Raw genomic sequence first — 23,063 nt, forward strand, 5'->3', positions numbered from 1 at the left:
TCCTTGACAGAAACAAAACGATGTCGCCCGTAAGGACTGATAAGCTGACATCGTGTTATACTCCTTACGAAAGTGCTAGACCCTCACATCGGTGCGAGCCGCCCAGGACGCCACACGAGTTTCTTTACATGATCAAGGAGTACCACAAAGCCAATCCCGTCAAGCTCTCAAAAGATGAAACGGCTCCCAGAACATGCAAGAACTGCTCCAACACGGTTATCAAAACCACATCCGTCCCCAATAAGCTCGGCAACCAGGTCGATGAGCGAACGCCATTGCTCTTCTGGCGTCACCAGGCTTCCCAACTCAGCGATCTGACGATGAATGGGTTGAAAGCCAGCCGCGAGTATCTCACAGATGCCCAGATCAAAGCCATCGACGCTTTCAATGCCATGATCGAAGACCGTTCTGAACATGCAGTGCTGCAGCGGCTCGGTCACCCAGACGCCCGTAGCGTAGAAGGATGGGAAGTAGAAAGGCTGATCATCCTCTTAACAGCAATTTTCTTCCAAACCACGCCATGGGATAGGATGGATGTGAGGTTTGCCTGGTCAGACCAGCCATCTGATCCGGGTAGCATGGGTGACTGTACTTGCGCGGGCCCAGATCAACCATATGCGGTAGTGAGACTGTCCGCATCGGAAGTCAGACCGTTTCGAGACTTTCGCCACTTGAGTGGTAGGGCCATGTCTCGTATGAGTACGTTGCTTCATGAGCTTGTGCATGCCTATGTCGGCTACTACGCTTGTCCGTGTTGTTCGTCTTACCGAGAAGACCTCGTGCAACTGGGCGGACATGGCAGAGTTTGGCAGAAGGTCGCGAGGTCTGTGGAACGCTTCGCTAATGATACACTTGGTCTTCCGATTGATTTGTGTCGCTTTGAGGCTGTTGTCAATAGCTGGGATGATATGCTGTTTTGGCCTACGGAGGATCAAGTTGAAGGATGGGAACTGGTGTGGTGACTGGGCATAGCATGCGGAAGTGTCTACCAGAGCTGCTATAGGTCTCGTCAGCGATGTTGTTACTCTGTAGAAAGATTCTTGACTCATCTTCAAATCTTTCCTTTGACTCGTATGTCTTCTTCCGCAGGTCACATGGATCCGATTTGAAGGTACGCCAATATGTTTGCGTCTCGAATGCTCAGCCCTTTACGATTGTGACAAGCGTGGGGAAGATGCCTCAAGGTGAGGTCACACGCTATGAGAAAGTTGTCGGAACGTCAGGTGCAAGATCAAACTTCTGTCGCCAATACTATATATCGGCCATGCAAGTCTTTCGCAAAGAACCAGAGAAACCGGGAAGCAACAGGCTCAAAATCCTTCACAATACGGCCACAAAAGCTCAACGTCTGTCCCACATAGTCCAGTACGAACATGACCTCTACTACTCCACCGCAGAGCGAAACCCCACCTGATACGCCTGATGAGTTTCTCGCTATGGTAATCGAGATGGAAGAGAAAAGAAAGTCGCAGCATTTGCCGAACCGGACCAACGAGCAAGCATGTAGGCACTGTTGTGAAGGCATCATTACTTCCGAAGGAGGTCCCGGTCAACCTGGAAATGGGCTGCGAGCACCCTTGGGTTGGGAAGAGCATCATGCCCTTCAACTTGCTGATGAGGTCCAGCGCAGCATGAGACTGGGTAAAGATGGATTCAGCCTGGAACAACAGGAAGCATGCAATGCTTGGGACGCGTTATGTCAAGACGGGTCAGCCAACTCAATGTTGCGAAGACTAGGGCGAGAAGATGGCAACGCTGTCGACAAGGAAGAGATGAAACATCTGATCGGCATCTTCTCGGGGATCTTTTTTCGAACGAGTTCAGCGGATGCTCACATGAGTGTATCCTTCAGATGGCGAGATTGGACGAATACGTCATCTCGGACAGGCTCATGCCGGTTACTTGGAAAAAAGGGACTTTTGCCTATGATCAAAATGTGTGCCTTCAAACAAGCCGGAGCGAAAGCCTATGGAAGTCTGAACGGAGTGGCCTTGGGTCGTCTGGGCACTCTCCTTCACGAGCTTGTGCACGCATATTTAGACTACTATGCCTGCCACTACGAAGACATCTTAGACTCATACGAGACGAACGTCATGCAATTAAGGGGACATGGATATGCGTGGCAGCGGATAGCGAGTTCGATAGAACATGCCGCTCCAGAAATCCTTGGTTATCCGTTAGACTTGCATAGGTTCAGGACCATTAAGCGGGAGTTGAACTGGAAAGAGCTCAAACATTGGCCAAGCCAAGAAGAAGTCGAAAGCTGGCAGTTGGTGGACAGGGTGGACGGCAGAACTGAAGAGGATTCGGATAATGAGTCGACCCTAAGTAGCCCGCCAGACTCAGACCTTGAAATGGCCGACCCCGTCGACAGGCCAAACGACCGGTCACTCATAGTCATTCTTCGCTTACCTCGTCGAGTATGAAGAGGACCATCCCGACGAACAGCCCTGGTAAACCACCGTTTCCGACTTACCAACCCAATAATGTACACACCCGAAGTCCCTCGCGAAAAGACTTCAAGTTCGAGCGCAAAGCCCAGAAGGAGGAAGGCGTAGAGAAGTAGCAGTGTAGATCAGATCGAAAATGGAACATGTTTGCTTTGTTATTCAAGTTTGGATGAAACTGTTCGTCCTCGGGAAGAAGCCCAATAACTTGATGTAAGTAATAATGGATCAATGACAACCATGCCAGCCATGCCAGCCATGCCAGTATGAGACATCCAGAGACGCTCGACAGCCACTTATGTTGATGCAGCGAGGACGGAGGGGTTTGGATCGGGTCACCTCATGCAAGGGAAATAATGAACACTCTAGAGCCTACATCAAGAGAAAAACATGCAAATTAGGCAGCCGAGCCTAAAAGTAGGCTCTAAGGTGTTTAGTTGTTCTCTTGCATGAGGTAGAGTTGTAGAAAGGAAGCTGCGACAAGCTGCCATCATCATTGTGCAAGTGCGGGGCCGAATTCCGCGCTAGTCACCCGCTCCTACCACAGCTGAGCACAAACTTCTAGGACACAACAACTATGCACAGCTTTGTCGAACGTGGCGGCATGCGAGCTAAAAGAGAAGTCTTGTCATGGTCGATACTATGAAACCTTCCACCGAGACACTTCATCCCATGCATACCTTAGACAAGCCAATCAAGTCGTGGCTACCGCATCCGCTTGGAACACTACTCAACTACTGCGCCCCTGCGGACCCGTCATATCATCGTATACCCACAGACGAATCCCGCGATAACACTGCTCATCGGCGTGGTCGTTCGAAGAGCATGGTTTACGGAGTTCTCCTAGGCGCATTGGTCATCGGCGGCGCAGGCTCGGGCTGGTACTTCAATCAACGTGTCGGAAGAGGTGAGTTCCCGAGCTTGTACGAAGCCGATATCGAGGCGGTGACGAAGGGCTTGGAGCGCAACCATTTCTCCAGCGTGGATCTTGTCAAGGCAAGTTGCTGGTATTGAACACCATCCCTGAATTCGTTGCTTAACGCTGCCAAACAGACTTACATCACTCGTATCGATGAAGTGAACGATAGGTTGCGCCCAGTCGTCGAGACCAATCCTGATGCGTTGGATATAGCGACTGCACTTGATGAGGAGCGCTCGAAGGGCTCGGTGCGAGGGTGAGTACGAGGTTGGAGATACTCACGACATCCGCTGACTTTCAGACCGATGCATGGCATCCCTATACTCATCAAAGATACGGTGAGTAATTTACTTCAACTGAAGCAACATGTATCTGCATTTCTAGAACGTTAACACTGATATCAGATCGCCACAAATGACAAGATGAACAGCACCGCTGGATCCTACGCGCTCGTCGGAGCTGAGGTTCCATCTGATTCGACTATCGCGAAGAAACTCAGGGAAGCGGGCGCCATCATCCTAGGGAAGACAAATCCCAGCGAGTGGGGCAGCTTTAGGATACCATGGAATTCGAGTAACGGCTGGTCAGCGTATGGCGGACAGACATACGGAGCGTTTTATCCTCATCAAGATCCATCTGGTAGTTCCAGTGGAAGTGCCGTTGCAGCTTCGTGAGTAAGTATACCGACATGTAGATACCGACTGATTATGAAGGCTTGGTTTAGCTACCGTCACCCTCGGCGGCGAGACGTATGGTTCTATCATCGACCCCGCCAGTGTCAACAACGTCGTGGGAATGAAGCCAAGTACACGAAACTGAACCTAAGAACGAGTTACCTTCTGACTCAGAATAGCCGTTGGATTTACATCTCGGCACCTCGTGATACCAATTAGCGAACGCATGGACACCATAGGCCCCCTAACAAAAACCGTCAAAGACTCCGCCTACGTCCTCCAAAGCATCGTAGGCACCGACGTATACGACAACTACACCTCTACCATCCCAGACAACGCCGACAAAGACTTTGTCGGCGCCTGCAAACTCACTGCACTCAAAGGTGCACGCCTAGGCGTCCCTCGCAACGCGATCAACCTCATGTCAGACAACATAACAGACTCCACAGTCGCAGCATTCAACGCCACCCTAGACATCTTGCGCTCAGCAGGCGCAATAGTCATCGACACCGATTTCCCAGCTGCTCAAGACTTCCTAAGCGATACCCTGCTAGCCCCACAAATCATGTCCGCTGACTTCGTCGTAAACATAGAGTCGTACCTCAAACAACTCACCTACAACCCACACAACATCTCCACCCTCCTCGAACTCCGAGCCTGGACGCAGAAAAGCCCACTAGAAGGCTATCCAAAAAAGTCAACAGGAGTCTGGGATTTCGCGCTGGAGAACTGGAATAACACGACTCCAGAGTTTTGGCAAGCGTACCAAAAAGGTCTGTACTATGACGGCGAGGGAGGGTTACTTGGAACGATAAAACGGCACAGTCTCGATGCTGTTGTTCTGCCGTCGAAGTTTTCTTGGTCCTTTGCTGCTGTTGCTGGGGCGCCGGTTGTGAGTATACCGATGGGGGCTATGGGGGATGAGCAGCCGGTTGTGACTGATCCTGATGGGTTGGTGCAGTCGGCGCCGGGTATTCCGTTTGGGTTCAGTTTCTTGGGGGATAGGTGGAGTGATGCTAGGATTATTGGACTGGCGTATGCGATGGAGCAAAGGACGCGCGTGAGGGGGACAGTGAAGCCGGTTGTTAAGCCGCGGACTGAGCTGAGGGATGTTGTTGGGAGGAAGTAGATGTTCAGCTTGGTATCTTGGGTCTTAATTTCAATCCAAATTAAAGCAGTCAGCGCACTACTTCAGCATCCGATGTTCATTTTTCTACGCTGGCTGCGCAACTTTGTCAGTGATGGAACAAGTGTGTGGAGCCAACCAGATGTCCTTCCATACAAATGACGAGAGGTGGATCTCTAAGGGTACACGAAGCGAAGAGCGTTTTGGCAGCGGCCACCTGGGGTCTACAACACAATCATGCCACGACATGCGTAACGATCAGAAGCTGCAATGGGCCGATTCTATAATCCCTTTAGTCCACGCCGGTCGATAATCGCAGATGCAGGTACGGATGCACATGCAGATGCAGGAACCACCTCCAGACCCGCTGCGGAGGAACCACAATCGAAGGAACGCACAACGGCGCCGAAAAGCCGTCACGCACCCCACCCATCTGTCGGCACAATCCCAGACAGACTAGACGATATAAAAGACTACGTACGCGGTGTCAGCAGCTACATCCAATGGCTCCAAGGCCTCACCGAACACGAGCGATCGAACGTTACCCGCGTTACGGAAATAAAGCGCGAACTGAAGAGTGCGCACCGCGACCTCGAGAAGCTCGATGCAAATTTATACTGCGAAATTGGAGATGAGATCGAGGCACTGGTCAAAGATGCCAAAAGACATGCTTGGCGGTCGTATAAGAACGTGGTCAAGCTCGAAGAGAGGTTGAGAGGGCCAAAGAGCGGAGATGATACCGGCGTCAAGCTGCGCAGGATTTCGGGGCCGCAGAATGGAGGGAGGAGGAATACGTCGACGGACAATGGGAAGGTTGAAGCGTATGTTCGTGGCGATGCGGAGGAGGAGAAGCAGGCGTTTGATGACGCTCTTGACGTGCGTGGACGGTCTGTTGAAGGCGATCACTACGAAGATACATACCTCATGTCCGGTGGCCTACCAGTCGGAGATATACAACCGCCAGTTGTAGTCCAGAGAGCAGGACGCGCCAACGCATTCGAGGCGCTGAGACAACTACCGCGTCTCATCATCCACGGAGCGCCGTCGCAATGCTCGGAAAGCTTACGCCTACCTACAACGCATCCCCTCAAGGTTCCGCAACCGAGAGATGGAGTCAAGCTGCGCGTGCAAGAAGAGGAAGCCAACATGAATCCTGTTTTGCGCGACCCGTACAAAGAGCGCCGAGGTAGCTGCAACGGTTTCATGATTACTGAGATGACGATGCAAGGGATCGAGGACGCTCGCTTCGTTTTGCCTTATCTGCACTACATGAAGCTTCACGAGTTGCGTGCGATCAAAGAGTGGCTAAGCAATGCAGGCTTCATTGCGAGCTCTGGCTCGATGAGTCGCATGGAGAAGGCGCTCCTGTGTATACAGCTCCTGCAGACTGGCTGTCGATACGAAACGCTGGCTGTGATCCACTCGCGCTCGCCGCGCCAGGTCATGGAGTCGTGTAATGAAGTCATGCGAGCGTTGCTGCAATGGCATCGGATGACGGTCGATGATGGCGACATAGGAGATCAGGCCGAATATATCGTTCTCTGGGGAATCTGGCACAAGTATGTCGTCTCTGATGGAAGAGCGGGCTTGTACTTCGGTTTCGACTGGACGTGTCTCGCCAAAGTCCTCGTCGCACTCAATGTGTACATGGGCCGCTGGCGCATGCAGGGCAAGTTTGCCATGGACGGTCCTGCATTTGCATGGGGCAAGTTCTTCGTGCCGGCGGTCGATGGCAGAGAAGTCCCGGATACGATTGATGGAAACCACGGAGAGCGTAATGACGCCGAGAGGAGGTCTCTGGACGAGGTGGCTCGGCGGGGTACAACTGTGTGAGAAGAAGCACGGACGGGTGAAGGACTCTTTTTGGCACGGTCAAACGGCCTTTTCCCTCAGGACGCAGCACGGCAATTCGGCTCGTATAGAGTGGCGCAAAAGCCGGCAGTGGTGGGCCATGACGATGCGGATCCATTAAGCGTTTAGGATTCGTGCTCCACATCGTATCGCTATCGCAGCGGCATATCGCATGGCAGCGCGAGTGGCGCAGAGAGCAGACGGTCGCTTCAAGGGTCGCAGTGCAGCGTGCCTGGTGTTTCACAATCTCCTTGGCTCCCGGCCTGGCGCAAAGCCACCCGCGGTATGCAGGTGAGACACGATAGCGCGAGGTCGCACAAGCGGCTGGGGGAGTCGTTTGCGGCCTGCTCGAGAGCAAACGACGGCAACAGACAGCGAGTGAGGCGAGTGCAATATTCAATGAACCGATCCTCAGCCAGCAAGCCATTGAATGCACAAAGCGCTCAGGAGAGTCGCTATTCTCGGGGATCGACAAGCGCCGTTTGTAGTTTAAGGTCCGCCGACCAATGGCGAGCGGCAGGGAGCATTCGTGCACTAGACGACTCCTTAAATCTGCGTGCAGGGCAGCACCCCAAATGCTCTTCACCACGCTGTCTCTAAAACGCGGCCCTGACGCTCCCTTGAACGACTTTCCCCTCGTTTTCCTTTTCTCGTCACGGGAATCCACTCTTTACTCAGCACTCGCTATCCCAGTCGCTCCTTGCTACAAACACCAACAGCGCGTCTGGTCTACGCGCACTACCACGCTCTTTACACATCGTGCTTACAGATCATCGTAATACGCCGAGATGAAGTCATTCGCCCTTTCCACGGCTGCGCTTATCGCAGGCCTTATCTCGACCACCACTGCGCAGACTCACACCGACTGTATGCGCCCTGAGGTCTACTTGCGATAGACGTACTGACGTAGACAGGCAATCCGCTCAACACCACAGGATGTCCCGACATGGAGGCGCTCGGCGGAAACGCCACCTTCAACTGGAACAAGACTGGTATCCCGAACAACGACAAGATCTGGCGCATGCCCAACCAGGGCAAGATCGACTGGAACGAGAAGGGCGCGACCTTTGCCATTGAGCGATCCGGCGACTCTCCCACGGCGAACTCGGTCTTTTACATGCTCTTCGGCCGCCTCGAGGTAGTCATGAAAGTGGCGACCGGCAAGGGTATCATCTCCAGTGCCATCCTGCAGTCCGAGGCGCTCGACGAGATCGACTGGGAGTTCCGCGGCGACGACAAGATGATCCTGACCAACTACTTCGGCAAGGGAGATACCGAGACCTACGACCGCGGCAAGGACTTTGATCTTGGCTTCGCACCCCAGGACGACTACCACAACTACACCATCGACTGGACGAAGGACCGCATCAAGTGGTATGTGGACGACAAGGAGGTCCGGGAGCTCACCCCGGAGGAGGCTAAGAACGGCACTCGCTACCCTCAAACACCAATGAACATCCGTCTCGGATCGTGGGCTGCGGGTGACCCCAACAAGAACGACCCTGGTGTTATTGAGTGGGCTGGTGGCGTCACAGACTTTGACAAGAGTCCCTACATCATGACTATCCAGTCCGTCTACGCGGAAGATTACACCAAGGCTGCCAAGTACTCGTGGGAGGGCATGGACGCATCTGGTGACTGGGAGAAGGTCAAGGTCATCCAGTAAGTTCATCACGTCTGTTTCTCAACCAGCACAGAACTAACAGGACACAGGGGCAAATCCGAAACCCTCGAAGAGATCAAGTCTCCTCACGGAGTCAGGAACCGCTTCAACGACCTTTCCAAGGGCGCCAAGATCGGCATCATCGCCGGTATCCTCGGATTCGTAGCCATTGCCTCCATCATCATCCTCTTCTGCTGCATCAAGCAGCGCCGCGCAGGCAGGAAGGAGGCCCAGGCACTCCTCGCCGAAGAGCAAAAGGAGGCTGCCGAGCTGAGCGAGTACAAGGCGCAGATGCAGGCTGGCAGGTTTGCCATGGGGTCAAACAACCGCGTCTAGGAGCCACGAGGGGGGCGTAGTTGGAGTTGCGGATATAACAATTCTTAATAGGAAGGGGTTTTCTTGCAGCTGGAAGGCAGCTTTCCTTGTTGAATAGAGGCTGTTGTTCCCTTGTCATGTCAGTGTTACGACCAGTTGATTTCTTTGTTTCTTGCATGCTGTCTTTTCATATACCCTTGCGCTGCTAGTTGTCGACCAAGGCTATAGCTTAGTATTTAGTTTGCAATACACTTACCACGGCTTGATGTTGTGTGATTAAGATCTGACAGCATGCGGCTCTGCAGCAGCGCAGCGGCACAGTGCGTGAGGTTCACTCGTCCTGGTTGGTGGCGGCTGACATGTGACGGGCGTCTCCACAACCCCGGACATATGGCATGCATGGTGCGGCCTGCGCCGGCTAACTTTAAGCTGCCTCGGCATGTGAGCGGCGGGCTTCCGTCGTTGACTTTCACGACTGCCACATTCGTTTCCTCAACTCTCAACCAATATTGCAAAAATGGCTTCTTTTTCACGTTCAATAAGACCCCTCACTCGCGTTGCTACTGCTTCGTCGCGTTCGCTGCGACCGGCTGCCCGCGCCGCCCCGCAGTATGTATACACCACGACAGCGACAATGCACAAGACTAACACCATGGCCACCCAGATTACGATGCCTCTCAACCACCGCCGCCCGCCGGGAAGCGATTGACATCTCCGATGTGCCGCCGACGCCCATTACCCACCTGTCCGAGACGGAGATGCTCATGGGCGAGTCCGTCTCGAAGTTCGCCAACGAAGCCATCCTGCCCAAGGCGCGAGCCATGGACGAGGCCGAAGCCATGGACCCGGCGGTAGTAGAGCAGCTCTTCGAGCAAGGCCTCATGGGCATCGAGATACCCGAGGAATACGGCGGCTCAGGCATGAACTTCACATCGGCCATCATCGCCATCGAGGAGCTCGCGCGCGTCGACCCCAGTGTGAGCGTCATGTGCGACGTCCACAACACACTCGTCAACACAGCCATCCTGAAGTACGGCTCCGAGAAGCTCAAGAAGGAATGGCTTCCTAAGCTCGCCACCAACACCGTCGGTTCCTTCTGTCTCTCAGAGCCCGTATCCGGATCCGATGCATTCGCCCTCGCTACAAAGGCCACACGAACAGACAACGGCTACAAGATCAGCGGAAGCAAGATGTGGATAACGAACAGCGTCGAAGCCAACTTCTTCATCGTCTTCGCCAACCTCGATCCCAGCAAGAAGTACAAGGGCATCACTGCGTTTATTGTGGAGAAGGGCACACCGGGCTTCTCTATTGCGAAGAAGGAGAAGAAGCTCGGTATCAAGGCGAGCAGTACCTGCGTCATCAACTTCGACGACGTCGAGATCCCCAAGGACAATCTGCTGGGTAAGGAGTTCGAGGGCTACAAATACGCTATTGCGCTGTTGAACGAGGGTCGTATTGGTATCGCAGCGCAGATGACTGGTCTCGCACTGGGAGCTTGGGAGAACGCCGCTGGGTACGTCTACACTATCTCCCCCAACCCTTTTCCTTACATCCACTAACACCCCACAGCTACGCCTGGAACGACCGCAAGCAATTCGGCCAACTAATCGGCGAATTCCAATCCATGCAGCACCAACTCGCCCAAGCCTGGACCGAAATCCAAGCCGCCCGCGCCCTCGTCTACAACGCCGCGCGCAAGAAGGAGGCGGGCGAGGACTTCATCATGGATGCTGCCATGGCGAAGCTCATGTCGAGTCAAGTCGCTGGACGTGTGAGCGGCCAGGCGATTGAGTGGATGGGTGGCATGGGCTTTGTGAGGGAGGGGCTTGCGGAGAAGTACTTTAGGGATAGTAAGATTGGCGCGATTTATGAGGGGACGAGTAATATTCAGCTTACGACGATTGGGAAGCATTTGCAGAAGAGGTATACGAAGTAGGGAAATCATGTCCAGGTATCAAGTAGATGGATCAAATAAAATAAACTTCAGCATACGCGTAGAAAGGGTGTGGCCCCTTTGTTACGTACCTTTGCTACTACCCTACTTTTGTGTTGAAACATGCGTAGACGTCGACTCCCATCATCAACTACTACTTCCGCGTGTGGTCAAATCTGAACTGACATCAATCTCTGAGTAGTGTGGTGCTCCTCCTCTGCAACTTCGGTAATCAAGAGCAACGTAAACCATGTCGCGGACCGTATCGAAGCGTCCCGATGAACCCAAAATGCGTCAGAATCTAGACCCTTCATGGGTTTACAATTGTTACTGTAGGTTTATTGATCACATGTAGTGCAGTCTTGCAACGCTCTTACCCATCTGATATCGGTCGGGATCCCTACTACAGCTCCCATACTATCGCGACATGTTGTAGATGTTGTTTTGTATTGACAGATATTGGCCAAATTACAGGCCGACGCGATGAACCAGATCGTGGGCTCGCTTCAAACATCCTGGGGAGATCGTAGCGCATAGCGGGGACATGCAAAATGACCTCATGGCCGCAAGCAGCCTAGTGCATATCACTGTCAAATCTCAATCTCGATATCCGCCATTGGCAAACAGCTTGCTGACACGTCCTACTCATATCACGCCACGCGTTTGCATGTTACTTGTTACTTGTCACCTGGTCGCACCTGCCCGCGCAATCATCATGACTGGGCGGCGCAGTCATGGCAACCCGAAATCATGGAAGAGACGTTCCGGAGGGGCATGTCTCCCCACTCTCGGTCCACCATCGACGCCGGCCTGGGAAGACCCATGCTACTCAACTGCGCCAACGCTTCGCGACCGGAAAATATCGCAAGAACCATGGTATGCCTGGGTGGGTGGGGGAGGCGGAGGGGAGGCGGAGGGGCGGTGGAGGGGAGGTGGTGGAAGTCATCTCTAGGTGTGTGGTGCAGTCCAACAGTATGGTGAGTCTCAAGAGTTTGGTGCGTCTTTGAAGTGTTCAATCGACTTGTGGTGAGTCTCGGTTGACATCGACGCCCGACTGGGTAGACCCATGTCATCGGAATGCGCCAACGTTTGCGACCAGAAAAGCGCAAGAACCATGGTATGCCTTCCACTGACAACCCGAGTTGCTCCATCGTCATAATTCACCTTGGTGTGACGTCCCATCTTCTCGGCCTGAGGCGCGTGTCTCGTGTCGGCCCAACCTCAAACTACACACGACGTCTATTCAATTCATAGAGGCTGTAGTCGCATCCTACGCCCCTCACATCCTTATCATACCCCTGTTTTCCTTGCAGCCCGCATCTCGCCTGTGACAGTGGCCCACCACAAATCACTCCTTTAGCCCGTTCCGTGCCAGTCCGTCAGCGCCAACGCAATCCAGGCGGTTGCAGCAGTTCCCCAGCCACATTGCATACAGAGTTTTGATCATCCTCTGGCGCAAGTCGCGTTCTCGTCACCTCATGGTCGCATAACCCACCGCCTATCATGGCGCCCTCTAAGGCTAAGGACCTGGACCGTCCAAGTGCTAGCGAGCGCATACATTCTGGCCTGGAGAACATCCTGCCAGCAAGCTTCATCGATATGCAAAAGTGCGCTGGCGACTTCCCCAAGGAGAACAAGTCACATCTATCTCCACACTCTCGGCCGTCTGCGACCCCACTCTCCAGTTTGTCGCGTTCCGTATCGTCCATGACAGACAGCTTCATGCTAGAACACTGGGGTCCCTCTTCTTCAAAGTCTACGCGACCTGAACACGATGGCAGAGACAGCGCAGAGGCCCCACCCAAGGGCGAGGACGCGCCTACTGTCATATCAAACTGGGCGCATCTTTCCTACATCAAAACCCAACGTAATACGCTCCGCGCTGAACTCAAGGCTCACCAGGTCGCAGGGGCTGAAGCGAAGCGGTCGGTGACATCACTGCGGCGTCTTGCTTTTCGCATGGCCGTGAACATATCGGTCAAGGAGAAGCAGATTGCAACTACTGCAAGGAATCTGGCCAAGAGCCGGACAAGTCATTATGTGGAGGGCAAGGATGCACAGAAGAGAGTGGAGGAGTTGAAGAGGGCGCTGCGGGTGGAAGAAGGCAGGAACAAGGAGATTCTTGAGGCACTGGAGCGGGCCTCCATGCTGACACTTCAGTGTAAGTTTACCAAGTCGAGATTTTACCTCTGCTGATAGATCGTACAGACTCCACTCCCAAGTCTCAACCTCAACACAAACCCAGAGGTCTCTTCATCTCACCACCTCCGTCCCCACCGACACAATCAAGTGTCCTTGACAGTCCCACCCTCGCGCCGAGGACTCCAACACGACCGTCGCCATCGCCATGGCACGATCTAGACCTCGAGCTGACTCCTCGACTGTCAAGCCCTTCTGAGATACGCACCTCCGACAGCTGTCTGATACGAGCGAAACGCGAGTCAGACCAAGCTCTTGCTGCTTGTCGAAGCCGCATAGAGCAACTACAACGTGAATGTGCCACAACCAAGGAAGATGGAAAGCTTCTCGAAGCCACACGAGAGGGGCTGGAACAGGAGATTCACAGCCATCAGTCTCGGATTGCTGCTCTAGAACGCTCGAGGTCTACAGTACAGGAGACTCTGGAGTCGACCAAGGTGCGACTGAACGTTACACTAGGCTCAGAGGAGACTCTGAAGCAGGAGCTCAAGGCCAAATGTGACGAGATTGCAGAGTGGGAGCAGAAGAACGGAACTATGCATCATACGATCGAAGCGCTACAAAAGGACAAAGTCAATCTAAACAATCGTCTAGACGAACGAAATGCCGAGATTAGGGAGCTCGAGATCCGTACAGCCGCCTTGGAGGAAACTCATAACTCTTTGCGCAACAAGGTCGAGACGGCTGACCGCTACGAAACATCGCTACAGGACCGCCTTGCCGAAAAGGAGAGTACATGCCAGGATCTACAAAAGCGACTTGACCGCGGAAAGGAGCACATCTCACGTCTAGAGCAGAAGATCACCGGTTACGAGAAAGATGCGGCTGAACACTTGCGGAAGATTGAGATCGGTGGGAGTGTCATCTCTACGCTGCGTGAGCAACTACAAGAGTCGCAATTGTCAAGCAAGAACACTGGAGACGCCCTGACAGCTTTGGAAGAGGAGCTGGAGCAGCTCAAGACCAAGCTAGAGGTTGCGAGCGATGCGAGCCGAGTGCTGTCTACAGAACTTGAGACTACCCGGACCGAGAAAGCCAACATCCAGAAGGAGTTGCGCACTGCCCAAGAGAGCCTTGAGCGCGAGGTCAAATCGAAGACCGATCTTCAAGCGGAGCTGGAAACTCTACGCACCTCTCACGACGCCATTGAGAGAACTTTACAACAAGCTCAACAGCGCAACCAATCTTTGGAGACGGTCGATGCCAACAGTCAGGCCCAGCTAGAGAAACTTCGTGACGAGAAGGCCGCACTGGAAGCCGATCTCAAAGACTCTCGACAGCTGTTGTTTAGACTACGCGAAGATGTACGGATGAGAGACGCTGAGCTTTCCGACCTGCAGTCTGTCAAGTCGAAGCTTGAAAAGAAGCTCCAAGTATCAGAAGAGCGCGTGTCGAATCTGGAGCAAGAGCTGCATCAAGTGCAAGCGTCAAAGCAAGCTGCCGATGAACAGCATGCGCAAGAGGTCCAGAAGAACGCCGAACACCTCCACGAACTAGAGGCGTCCATGGTCAGCCTTCGCACTGTGCTTGACTCGTCAGAGAAGCTGGAGGCTTCCTTACGTGGAGAGCTGGATCGTGCGCGCAGTTCTAAGGATGCCGTTGAGAAGGAGCTCGGACAGGCACTTCAATCGAAGGCGGACCTTGAGAGTCAGGTCGATCATATCCAGTCGAGACTCACATGGACAGAAGGCGACCGCAACAACTTGCAGACCAAGATCACCCAACTTGAGAGCGACCTCGGTTCCAGCTCTCAGGCCAAGATTGACCTCAATGCGCGACTCTCCGCTACGACAAACGAGAGTGACTCGCTCAAGGTTCGTATCTCGGAACTGGAGGCTGCGCTCAAAGACAACACCGACGCGAGGACAAAGGCTGAAGAAGCATTGTCGGTTGCACAGCTGTATGGCGAGACGTCTAGCAAAGACCTGGCGGACCTTCGTGAGAGGCTTGAACAGGTTGAAGCTGCTAGGGATAGTGTGCAACAGGAGCTGAGCGACGCGACTCGCTCGAACACAGATCTCGAGACCCAGCTTAATGCAGCGAAGGGTCGCTTGACTAAGGCGGAAGAAGCGTTATCAGCAGCACAGCTCGACGGCGAAGCCTCTAGCAAGGGCCTCGTGGATGTTCGTGGGCAACTCGAAGAGGTGGAAGCAGCTAGAAAGGGGTTGCAACAGGAGCTCAACGTTGTGATCGGCTCCAACAAGGACCTAGAGACTCAGCTCAGCGCAGCGAAGGATCGCTTGATCAAGGCAGATTCTGAGGCTCAGGACGTACGCACGCAACTCTCCGAATTGCAAGATGAGATCGCGGAACTCCATCGATCGAAACAGCAACTCGAGGAACACCTGCTGGCCCATAATGCCTCCCACGAAAAGCTCGATGAGGATCTACTGCTTACTCAGTCTCAACTGAAGGAGGTGCAATCCCAGATCCCGCATCTTGAGGCGCGACTAGCTTCCAGCGAAGAGGAGCTCGAAGCTATGTGCCGAGCTAAAGCCGTCACTGAGAAGCGGCTCGAAGAGACGCAGGTTGCCAACGCTAGCTTGGAGAAGGAGCTTGATATTGCGCGAAAGGATAACGAGGAGATCAAGAGTCGACTTGATAGCACCACCACCACCAACGCGCAATTGGAGAAGGATCTTACTACGACTCGTTCCAAGATTGCAGAGTCGGACGCACACAAGACTGAACTCACTTCCAAGTTAGCCGACGCGGAAAAAGAGCTTGACAGCCTCCGACAGTTGCAGGACGAGGTCGAAAAGAAGTTAGGCGAAGCGTTGGCTGTCTCGGCAAGCACAGAAGAAAGTCTACTCTCGACTCGTACCCGTCTGAACGAGGTTGAATCGCAGAACGCCTCCATATCCGCGGAGCTTACCAGAACGAATGAAGATTTAAATGCTCTTAAACACGCGAAGACTGAGCTGGAGAGCAAGGCAAGTAGCGCTGAACAGCAAGTCGGCTCGCTTCAGGATGATACGACGAACATGCGCTCACGCATAGCCGAACTGGAATCAGACAGCACTGACTTGATCTCTAAGCTGTCAGCCAGCAGTAAAGAGCTGGATGAACTCAGATCAGTTCATACAAAGCACGAGGAGTCTTCTCGATCCGCGTTAGATCGCAATAGTGCGCTCGAGGCCGAATTTCGCGCTGCTCAGATGCGGCTGGACATTGCTGAGTCGGAAAGCCTGGAAATGCTCAACGACCTCATTGCTGCCAACGAGGAACTCGGATCTCTTCGCGAGTCGAATGCCACACTTGGCGCTTCTGAGAAAGAACTGTTCGTCCGCCTTACCTCAGCAGAGGAGGAGCTCGAGACCGCACGTGAGAAGAACGCGAAACTGGAAGCTTTCCTCGAGCGTGTGGAAGCGGATATGGCTGATGCTCACTCCGCCGTTGAGGATACCGAGAGGCGCTACCACGAATTCGTAGAAGAGTCGCAAGCCAAGCTGGAGGCCGCGAAAGACTCGAAGCAGAGATACAAGCGCCGACTTTCGGAGAGGAACAACGAGCTCGAGATCCTCATCAATGAGAACTCAGACCTGCATCAGCAGATCGGCGACCAGACGCGAGAGCTAGGTGCGCTTAAGAAAGGCAAAGGCAAGCTGGTCGAAGAGCTATCAAAGAAGGAAAAGTACATTGAAGAGCTTGGATCTTCTACTGATAGCAGGATAAGATCAATGAACTCGGCATATGACGGTCTCAAGCGGAAGTTTGAAGAGCAGCAGCAACAGCATCGAGAGCTAGACGGCAACCACGACAACGCTGTTCGTCTAGAGGCTGAACTGGAGAGGAAGATGACTGAGATTGAAGAGATGCGACACCATCAAGACGAGTACGCGGCATCATTCACTGCGCTCGAGCAGGAAGTAAAGGCGCTGCGAGACGACAAGCGCGCCTTTGAGACATTGATCGCGACCTTGCAAGATAAGATTAGACACCTGGAAGCCCTAGAGCATTGGGACGAGCCGAAGGAGAACAAGGAGTCGAGCGAACTCCATCGCACTTCCTCGCCTCGCCACATCACCATCAATGACGGCCCTTACGACACTGCTCCTTCGAGTCCGATTTCATCTCACACAAGGAGTTCGATTGGACACATGAGTATGCAGCATGAGAGGCCGCAGACTAGCGCGAGCACTGTCTCCCACGAGGGTGATCCCGAGTCCTGGGGCCTGCGGATAGAGAAGATACGCATGCAGCGCGACGACGCAGCCATTCAACTCAAAGGCATGAGGAAATCGCGACACAATCTCAAAAAGACTTTGCGAGACACGGATGCGCAGCTCCACCGGTTGGAGAAGGAGACGAAGACGTAAGCCCCCTCTATCAAATCACCATGTCATGCGACTTCAAAAACTAACGAATCCCCAGTAAACGTCCCCAAAACCTCCTCCGCAAGAAATCCCGTCCTATGACACCCAACCCCCTCACCACCTCACCCGACCTATCCCGCAACACACCCTCCCCGCGCATCGGCAGCGCACCCCAAACACCCGACCGCCCTAAGACCTCTCATGCAATCTCCTCCTTCTCGCCTCGCTCTACTGTGAACGCCAATTCGCGACATAGTACATACATCGCTCCCACCGCCCCCATGACGCCTGAAAACAAAACTGCGCCTTCTACGCCCGAGCGACCCAAGACAAGCCATAGTATCAGGCACAGGCTGAGTTATAGACCGACGACTAGTGGTGGTGAGGAACATGTCCACAAGGGTCATGGGCATGTGAGAAAATGGAGTTCTGGGTTGAGGAGTTTGTTTCATAAGGATGGGTGAGAGGTAGCTGTTCTTTTCGCTTTCTTTGGTTGCTTTGACTTTGGATTGTGTATATTTTGTTTCTGTTTTTCTTTCTTTTGGCCCAGGCTGGCTTTTCGCTTCGTGTCGTTGTTGCTTGTGTTGTAGTTTATTCTCCTCTTCGTTCTCGTTATCGTTTGTCTTTTATTCATGTCACTTTTTTGCATTCTTGAGATACCAAAGGATAGGGCTTATGGAAGGGGGTAATGGGTTCTTTCTAGGGTATCGTGAGTGGTCTTGCGGTCGCAGGCACGAGTGGATGCATGTTTTTACTGCTATTGACGTATGTATTTGGCATGTAGATGGGGCGTGAAAACAGCATCGCTCTTCATTCATCTGCTGTTCTACTACAATACCCATTTAGGCCAAACTGGACTCACCCGTGAGTACGAAGGCCATCGTGATATGATGTAAAACTCTAGAAGTGATGCAGTAGCTCAGATTTACGTACTTTACTAGTAGGGGATGGCAGGGCATACAAGTTGTGCTGTGGTCCACGTGACAATGACTAAGGTGTCTCGGCAATGACGTGGGTCTTGCAACACACCTGAATCTTTGGCAACATCGCCATCGACCTACGCCAGGGATTTGACAAGGACGACGGCTTTTCATTTTTCATTCTATCGATGTCTGTGTATCTTTCGCGATAGCGTTGCGCCTTTCTCTCGTCGCACTGGCGCTGCGGGCCCCGTGGTGCCTTCCGTAAGGCACCCGCTCAAGCGAAAGACGGAAGGCAGCTCAAAGTCCTGTGCTCTTTACCCAGGTGTCGAACGTCGCCCTTCAGCCAAATCTACTACAGCACTACCTCGACGATAGGCCCGACATATGTCTTTCTACCTCTTACGAAATACCAGATGACGGCAAAAAGTACGGTTCCTCCAAACGTGACTGAACTGAAGTTCATAGATTGCGCATTGACCTCAACGGAACCCGGCCAGAACGAGAAGAACCACATCACAAACAGGTAGATGCAGGCGAAGATGTTGTTGGCCACGCCCAGCACACCGGGAACTCTCCATGGACCCCATTGCAGTGTCTCCGGTCCGACCATTGCGGCACGCGAGTTGTACGGGCTGATGCCCTTGAGACGCCGCCAGAGGAGAAGGACGCATACGATGAAGTATGAAGCGTAGAGGCCGCCGATACTGAGGTTGACGATGTTGCTGAAAGCGACGAAGGAGCCGAGCGCGATGAACGACAGGAGCACGCTGACGGCAGCTGTGATAAGGATCGTGTTGACCGGGATCAAAGTTGCAGGATTGAGCTGATACCATCGTCAGCTACTCCAGAGTTCGAATCGCTATACGAGGGCGAATTGAAGGGGTCATACCTTAGTGACCTGCGCTGAGAACGGCACAGCTCTGTCTCTTGCGAAGGACCACATCTGCCGCGAGGTTGCGGCCATGAGACCTACCAGGCAGCAGACACCAAGAAACCACATGATCAATGCCATGGCCATAGCCCCACCCGGAGATCCCGTGCCTTTCAAGAAGACATAGAGGTAAGCGTATCCAAGAGTGACTGAGTTCTCCAAAACATCATTCAGGTCCCCCAGGCAGAAGAGGTATGCGACCATCATAGCAAGTCCAAGTGCGCCATTGAGGAACACGCTAATCTGGATGGCTCGCGGCACTACCTTGGATGCGTTCTTTACTTCTTCGGCCATCTACATGCATGTCAGTTCCTTGGATTTCGACCAATTCGGGCGAATAACATACATGAACACATGAGTCGACACCTGGGAGGAAAGATTAGTATATTGCCTTCGTCGAGTCTGGTGTCTTATCACACTTACCGACTAACGCGAATATTGACGATGGTAGCCCTACCATGAAAGACAAGCCCTGGGTTGACCAACCACCCGTGTTGACAAATGTGACGAAGATTGATGCGTCATTGTGAGGAGCGAGATATACGAGAGGAATCAGGATCGCAAAGAACCCCAGGATATGCAATATCAATATCACGCCTTCGAAATGCGCGAGGGTCTTGCTTCCGATAGTATTGATGACAACGGCAAACGCGGTCACTGCCCAACCGAGCAGCATGGCTTGGTACGGTTTGGGGGAGTAGTCGTCGTGGAGGATTAGAATCACGCTCTGTAGTATTGTTCCAGCTAGGTACGCTGAAGAAGCAGTGGTTGCTTGCCAGCCTATCAACGTCACCCATCCCGTGATATAGCTGAGAAACTTTCTGGATGACGGTGGAGCCAACATTGCGACCCAACTACGATCCGTCAGTAAATAAGCTTAGCCGACGCTTAAGAGAGGCTGCTTACTGGTACTGGCCACCTGCGGTAGGTGCCATCGAAGACAACTCAGACAGGACGGTGTAGATGGAGATTGAACCGATCCAGATAAGAAGATACCCCCAGAATACGCCGGCAGGGCCACCGTTCAAGAGACTTGGCGTAGAAACTCTGCGGTACTGTCAAGAACATACCCGAGCGTGTTATTCAAGAATTGAACCTACGACAGAATGCCCTCCCAGGTCACCAGCACAGTACAAGAAAACCCCAAGATCTGCATGAACCCAAAGGTCCGCTTCAGTTGCGGCTTCTTACCCAGCCGAATGAGATCTCTCTCATCTCGAGTGTAGCTATCATGATCGCCGTCTTCGATGGCGGAACTGACTGCTTCTGCTTTCGTCCTGTTGCCGAGCTCCATGCTTAGGATAAGATAAGGTATGTCGAAGAAAAAACGACAGCAAGAGATCGCGACGGACACTTCGCTGGGTGCGAGGAAGATGAAAAGTAACTGCAAGCTCTTAAACCCGCACTTGAGCAGCTTCGCGTTTAGATGTCGGTTATGCACAGATTCATCCAGATTGTTTCGCTAAGCGCATCGAGCAGGTAACATGCCGTGCCGCGACTTTTGTCGCACAGCATGCCGCGCGGGGATCTTGATAGCAGGGTCTACATGATGCCCGGAAACTTCTTCACCGTATTCAACCCAGCGATATACTGACGAGACACTCCATTTCCCCATTGCGCGTACAAATCGCGAGCACTCTCAACCCTCTCAAAGGCATGCTGTACACTGCGCAATCTGTCGCCAACTTCTCTATCCCCTCCAGCCCAACAATCTTGCTCTCCCCTCAATGCGGAGATCCTTACTCAATATTCTTCCTATAGGATCCGGGTGGAAGTAACCTAGTTGCCGCGGATGTTACCGTCCCGAGCGTTATCAACGTTGGCTAAGCCTCGAGCGTGTGGATCAGCCGCCATGGTCGCACAAACACCCACGACATCAACACATCCTTCGTCCCTACCTTCCTTTTCCCTCACGCAACTGCATATCAACGGGGTGTTCATGCGCGCTATCTTTCGTCTGATTGGTGGCTCGATGTGATGCATCTGCGCGGATGCGGCGCGGATCGTCTAAGCAACCTATTACACCATGCCAAACGTATTGATGCTTGTAAAGCGTTCCGAAAGCCTGTTTCGCTGGCTATCACCAGATAAGTAATCAGCCTATATACTTGACGTCTTACGCGTCGTACAACATGTAGGTTAGCGAAAGAAGCCAGAGACTCGTATGCGTGCGTGGGGGTGGTGCTAGCTAACTGGTGTACATCAAGAATCCTACGAGGGGGAAGAGTTGGAGATGAGTGTATCAGTATGTTGTGATGTTGCTTTGGTATTGAGATGTCCGTGAGCACCTTGTGATTTCTGAGTGTTGGAACGAGGCACAGATAACGAAACGGGGCAGTTGTCCTCTTCGAATTGCGCTATATCCTGGTGTGCACGCTGCTCAAATGGTACTAACATCTCGGTCACTGTTAGAAGCGGAACTCCACCATGCTTTCTGAACGCAAGGCTATGGATGCTGGTAAGCGTCCTGCCTTCCACGACAGCCATGCAGCACCATTGATCCAAATACTCGCCTGGCTGTTCCTAGCTTTCTCCACACTAGCTGTTGTAGCGCAATTTGCGACGAAGAAAGCCATGTCTAGGCGACTGGTAGCTGCGGACTTTGTTCTGCTAGCGGCTCTGGTGAGTATTCCGGGATTAAGGCAAGACACAGACACTGATGAGTCTCTCCCTAGGTGTTGTCGGCGGGACAAGCCGCGACACTTCTCAGTCCAGCTGGTCAGGCTATTGGTAACGTACAAGCTGGCCTTACGACAGATCAGATTGATGGGGCCTGGAAGGTAAAGCCGACGAACCTCTTGGAATGCGGCGCTGAATAGATCAGGCTTTATTCAGCAGCGAGATCCTCAGCGTCCTTACGATTGTTGCCGCCAAAGGCTCGCTACTCGTCTCTCTGACATTGGTGACGCCCGTTGCTAGTCATCATAGGATGATGTATGCCACTGGTGTTGTGACGCTGCTTTGGGGATTTAGTGCCGTTCTTCTCATCGCCTTCCAGTGTCCGTCACCACGAAGATGGGATATAACCAACCCAGAGTGCATAGATCTTGTAAGTTCAGCCGATGATATTGCCGGTTCTACGACTCGAACTGATGGATCTAGCGCGCCGTACGAACCTACAATGTCGTCATGAACATTGTAACCGACCTTGCCCTAGCCATCGTACCTACGCTGATGGTGCTACCGCTACAAATTACATCCGAGAAACGCCTTACGCTCATCACAGGCTTCTGGTCGCGCATAGCGTAAGTGCAGTCTTAGCAACATCGAGCTTGCACTAACAAAAGGTCACACAGCGTCGTGTTTGCCTCGGCCGCCCAAATCGGATACATCCACACCCTACCCCTACCCAGCGACCTCCTCCATTCGATATGGCGCATAGTCGTCTGCGGACAGATAGTTCAAGTCACTAGTATCATGACTGCGACGATTCCCTTCCTGAAGCCTTTCATGATGAGTCTCGACTCGGGTCTACTTAGCGCAAATCAAGCTTGTGTCGCGACGACATCCGGCTTTACCTCTACAGGGCATACGGGCCAATTATCGAGCTACATCAAGATTGCTAGTCAGGGCAGTCGCAACCCATCTTCTACCAGAGGAGATAAGGATGCCGATATCTGGGTGCGGAAGGAAGTTGTAGTGAAGAGAGAGCCAAGTATTGAGTTACGTGACATGGGAAAGAGTAGGTAACGCAGGATCGCCGAAGAAGAGTCATATGTCGTAGCCATCTCCAGCTCCCGCGTTGCACTAGATGTTCCGCTGT

At 53.0% G+C, this 23,063-nt stretch overlaps 8 protein-coding genes across 8 annotated transcripts; 7 read left to right on the forward strand and 1 right to left on the reverse strand.

Moving 5' to 3' along the window:
- Nucleotides 1-1,934: 1,934 nt before the first annotated feature.
- Nucleotides 1,935-2,566, forward strand: J4E86_004839 (uncharacterized protein; the record flags this gene model as incomplete). The annotated part of the gene is made up of 2 exons (XM_051445376.1): nt 1,935-2,386; nt 2,503-2,566. The coding sequence occupies 2 exons, from the start codon at nt 1,935-1,937 to the stop codon at nt 2,564-2,566; spliced, it is 516 nt and encodes a 171-aa protein (XP_051303473.1).
- Nucleotides 2,567-3,788: 1,222 nt separating this feature from the next.
- On the forward strand, nt 3,789-5,169 carry J4E86_004840 (uncharacterized protein; the record flags this gene model as incomplete). Its single annotated transcript, XM_051445377.1, has 2 exons — nt 3,789-4,036; nt 4,260-5,169. 2 exons carry the CDS (start codon nt 3,789-3,791, stop codon nt 5,167-5,169), a joined length of 1,158 nt encoding a protein of 385 aa, XP_051303474.1.
- Nucleotides 5,170-5,436: 267 nt separating this feature from the next.
- On the forward strand, nt 5,437-6,999 carry J4E86_004841 (uncharacterized protein; the record flags this gene model as incomplete). Its single annotated transcript, XM_051445378.1, has 2 exons — nt 5,437-5,491; nt 5,516-6,999. 2 exons carry the CDS (start codon nt 5,437-5,439, stop codon nt 6,997-6,999), a joined length of 1,539 nt encoding a protein of 512 aa, XP_051303475.1.
- An 806-nt stretch (nt 7,000-7,805) lies between these two features.
- Nucleotides 7,806-9,016, forward strand: J4E86_004842 (uncharacterized protein; the record flags this gene model as incomplete). The annotated part of the gene is made up of 3 exons (XM_051445379.1): nt 7,806-7,884; nt 7,932-8,679; nt 8,731-9,016. 3 exons carry the CDS (start codon nt 7,806-7,808, stop codon nt 9,014-9,016), a joined length of 1,113 nt encoding a protein of 370 aa, XP_051303476.1.
- A 496-nt stretch (nt 9,017-9,512) lies between these two features.
- On the forward strand, nt 9,513-10,934 carry J4E86_004843 (uncharacterized protein; the record flags this gene model as incomplete). Its single annotated transcript, XM_051445380.1, has 3 exons — nt 9,513-9,604; nt 9,660-10,511; nt 10,568-10,934. The coding sequence occupies 3 exons, from the start codon at nt 9,513-9,515 to the stop codon at nt 10,932-10,934; spliced, it is 1,311 nt and encodes a 436-aa protein (XP_051303477.1).
- Nucleotides 10,935-12,434: 1,500 nt separating this feature from the next.
- Nucleotides 12,435-17,449, forward strand: J4E86_004844 (uncharacterized protein; the record flags this gene model as incomplete). Its single annotated transcript, XM_051445381.1, has 2 exons — nt 12,435-13,092; nt 13,140-17,449. 2 exons carry the CDS (start codon nt 12,435-12,437, stop codon nt 17,447-17,449), a joined length of 4,968 nt encoding a protein of 1,655 aa, XP_051303478.1.
- Nucleotides 17,450-18,721: 1,272 nt separating this feature from the next.
- Nucleotides 18,722-20,594, reverse strand: J4E86_004845 (uncharacterized protein; the record flags this gene model as incomplete). The annotated part of the gene is made up of 6 exons (XM_051445382.1): nt 18,722-19,192; nt 19,259-19,594; nt 19,647-19,666; nt 19,724-20,154; nt 20,207-20,347; nt 20,401-20,594. 6 exons carry the CDS (start codon nt 20,592-20,594, stop codon nt 18,722-18,724), a joined length of 1,593 nt encoding a protein of 530 aa, XP_051303479.1.
- A 1,133-nt stretch (nt 20,595-21,727) lies between these two features.
- On the forward strand, nt 21,728-22,990 carry J4E86_004846 (uncharacterized protein; the record flags this gene model as incomplete). The annotated part of the gene is made up of 5 exons (XM_051445383.1): nt 21,728-21,922; nt 21,976-22,080; nt 22,125-22,349; nt 22,403-22,545; nt 22,597-22,990. 5 exons carry the CDS (start codon nt 21,728-21,730, stop codon nt 22,988-22,990), a joined length of 1,062 nt encoding a protein of 353 aa, XP_051303480.1.
- Between the last annotated feature and the right edge of the window lie 73 nt (nt 22,991-23,063).

This window comes from Alternaria arbusti, assembly GCF_024043155.1.
Source record: "Alternaria arbusti strain BMP 1465 chromosome Unknown scaffold_5, whole genome shotgun sequence".
In the NCBI taxonomy this organism is placed as follows: Eukaryota; Fungi; Ascomycota; class Dothideomycetes; order Pleosporales; family Pleosporaceae; genus Alternaria; species Alternaria arbusti.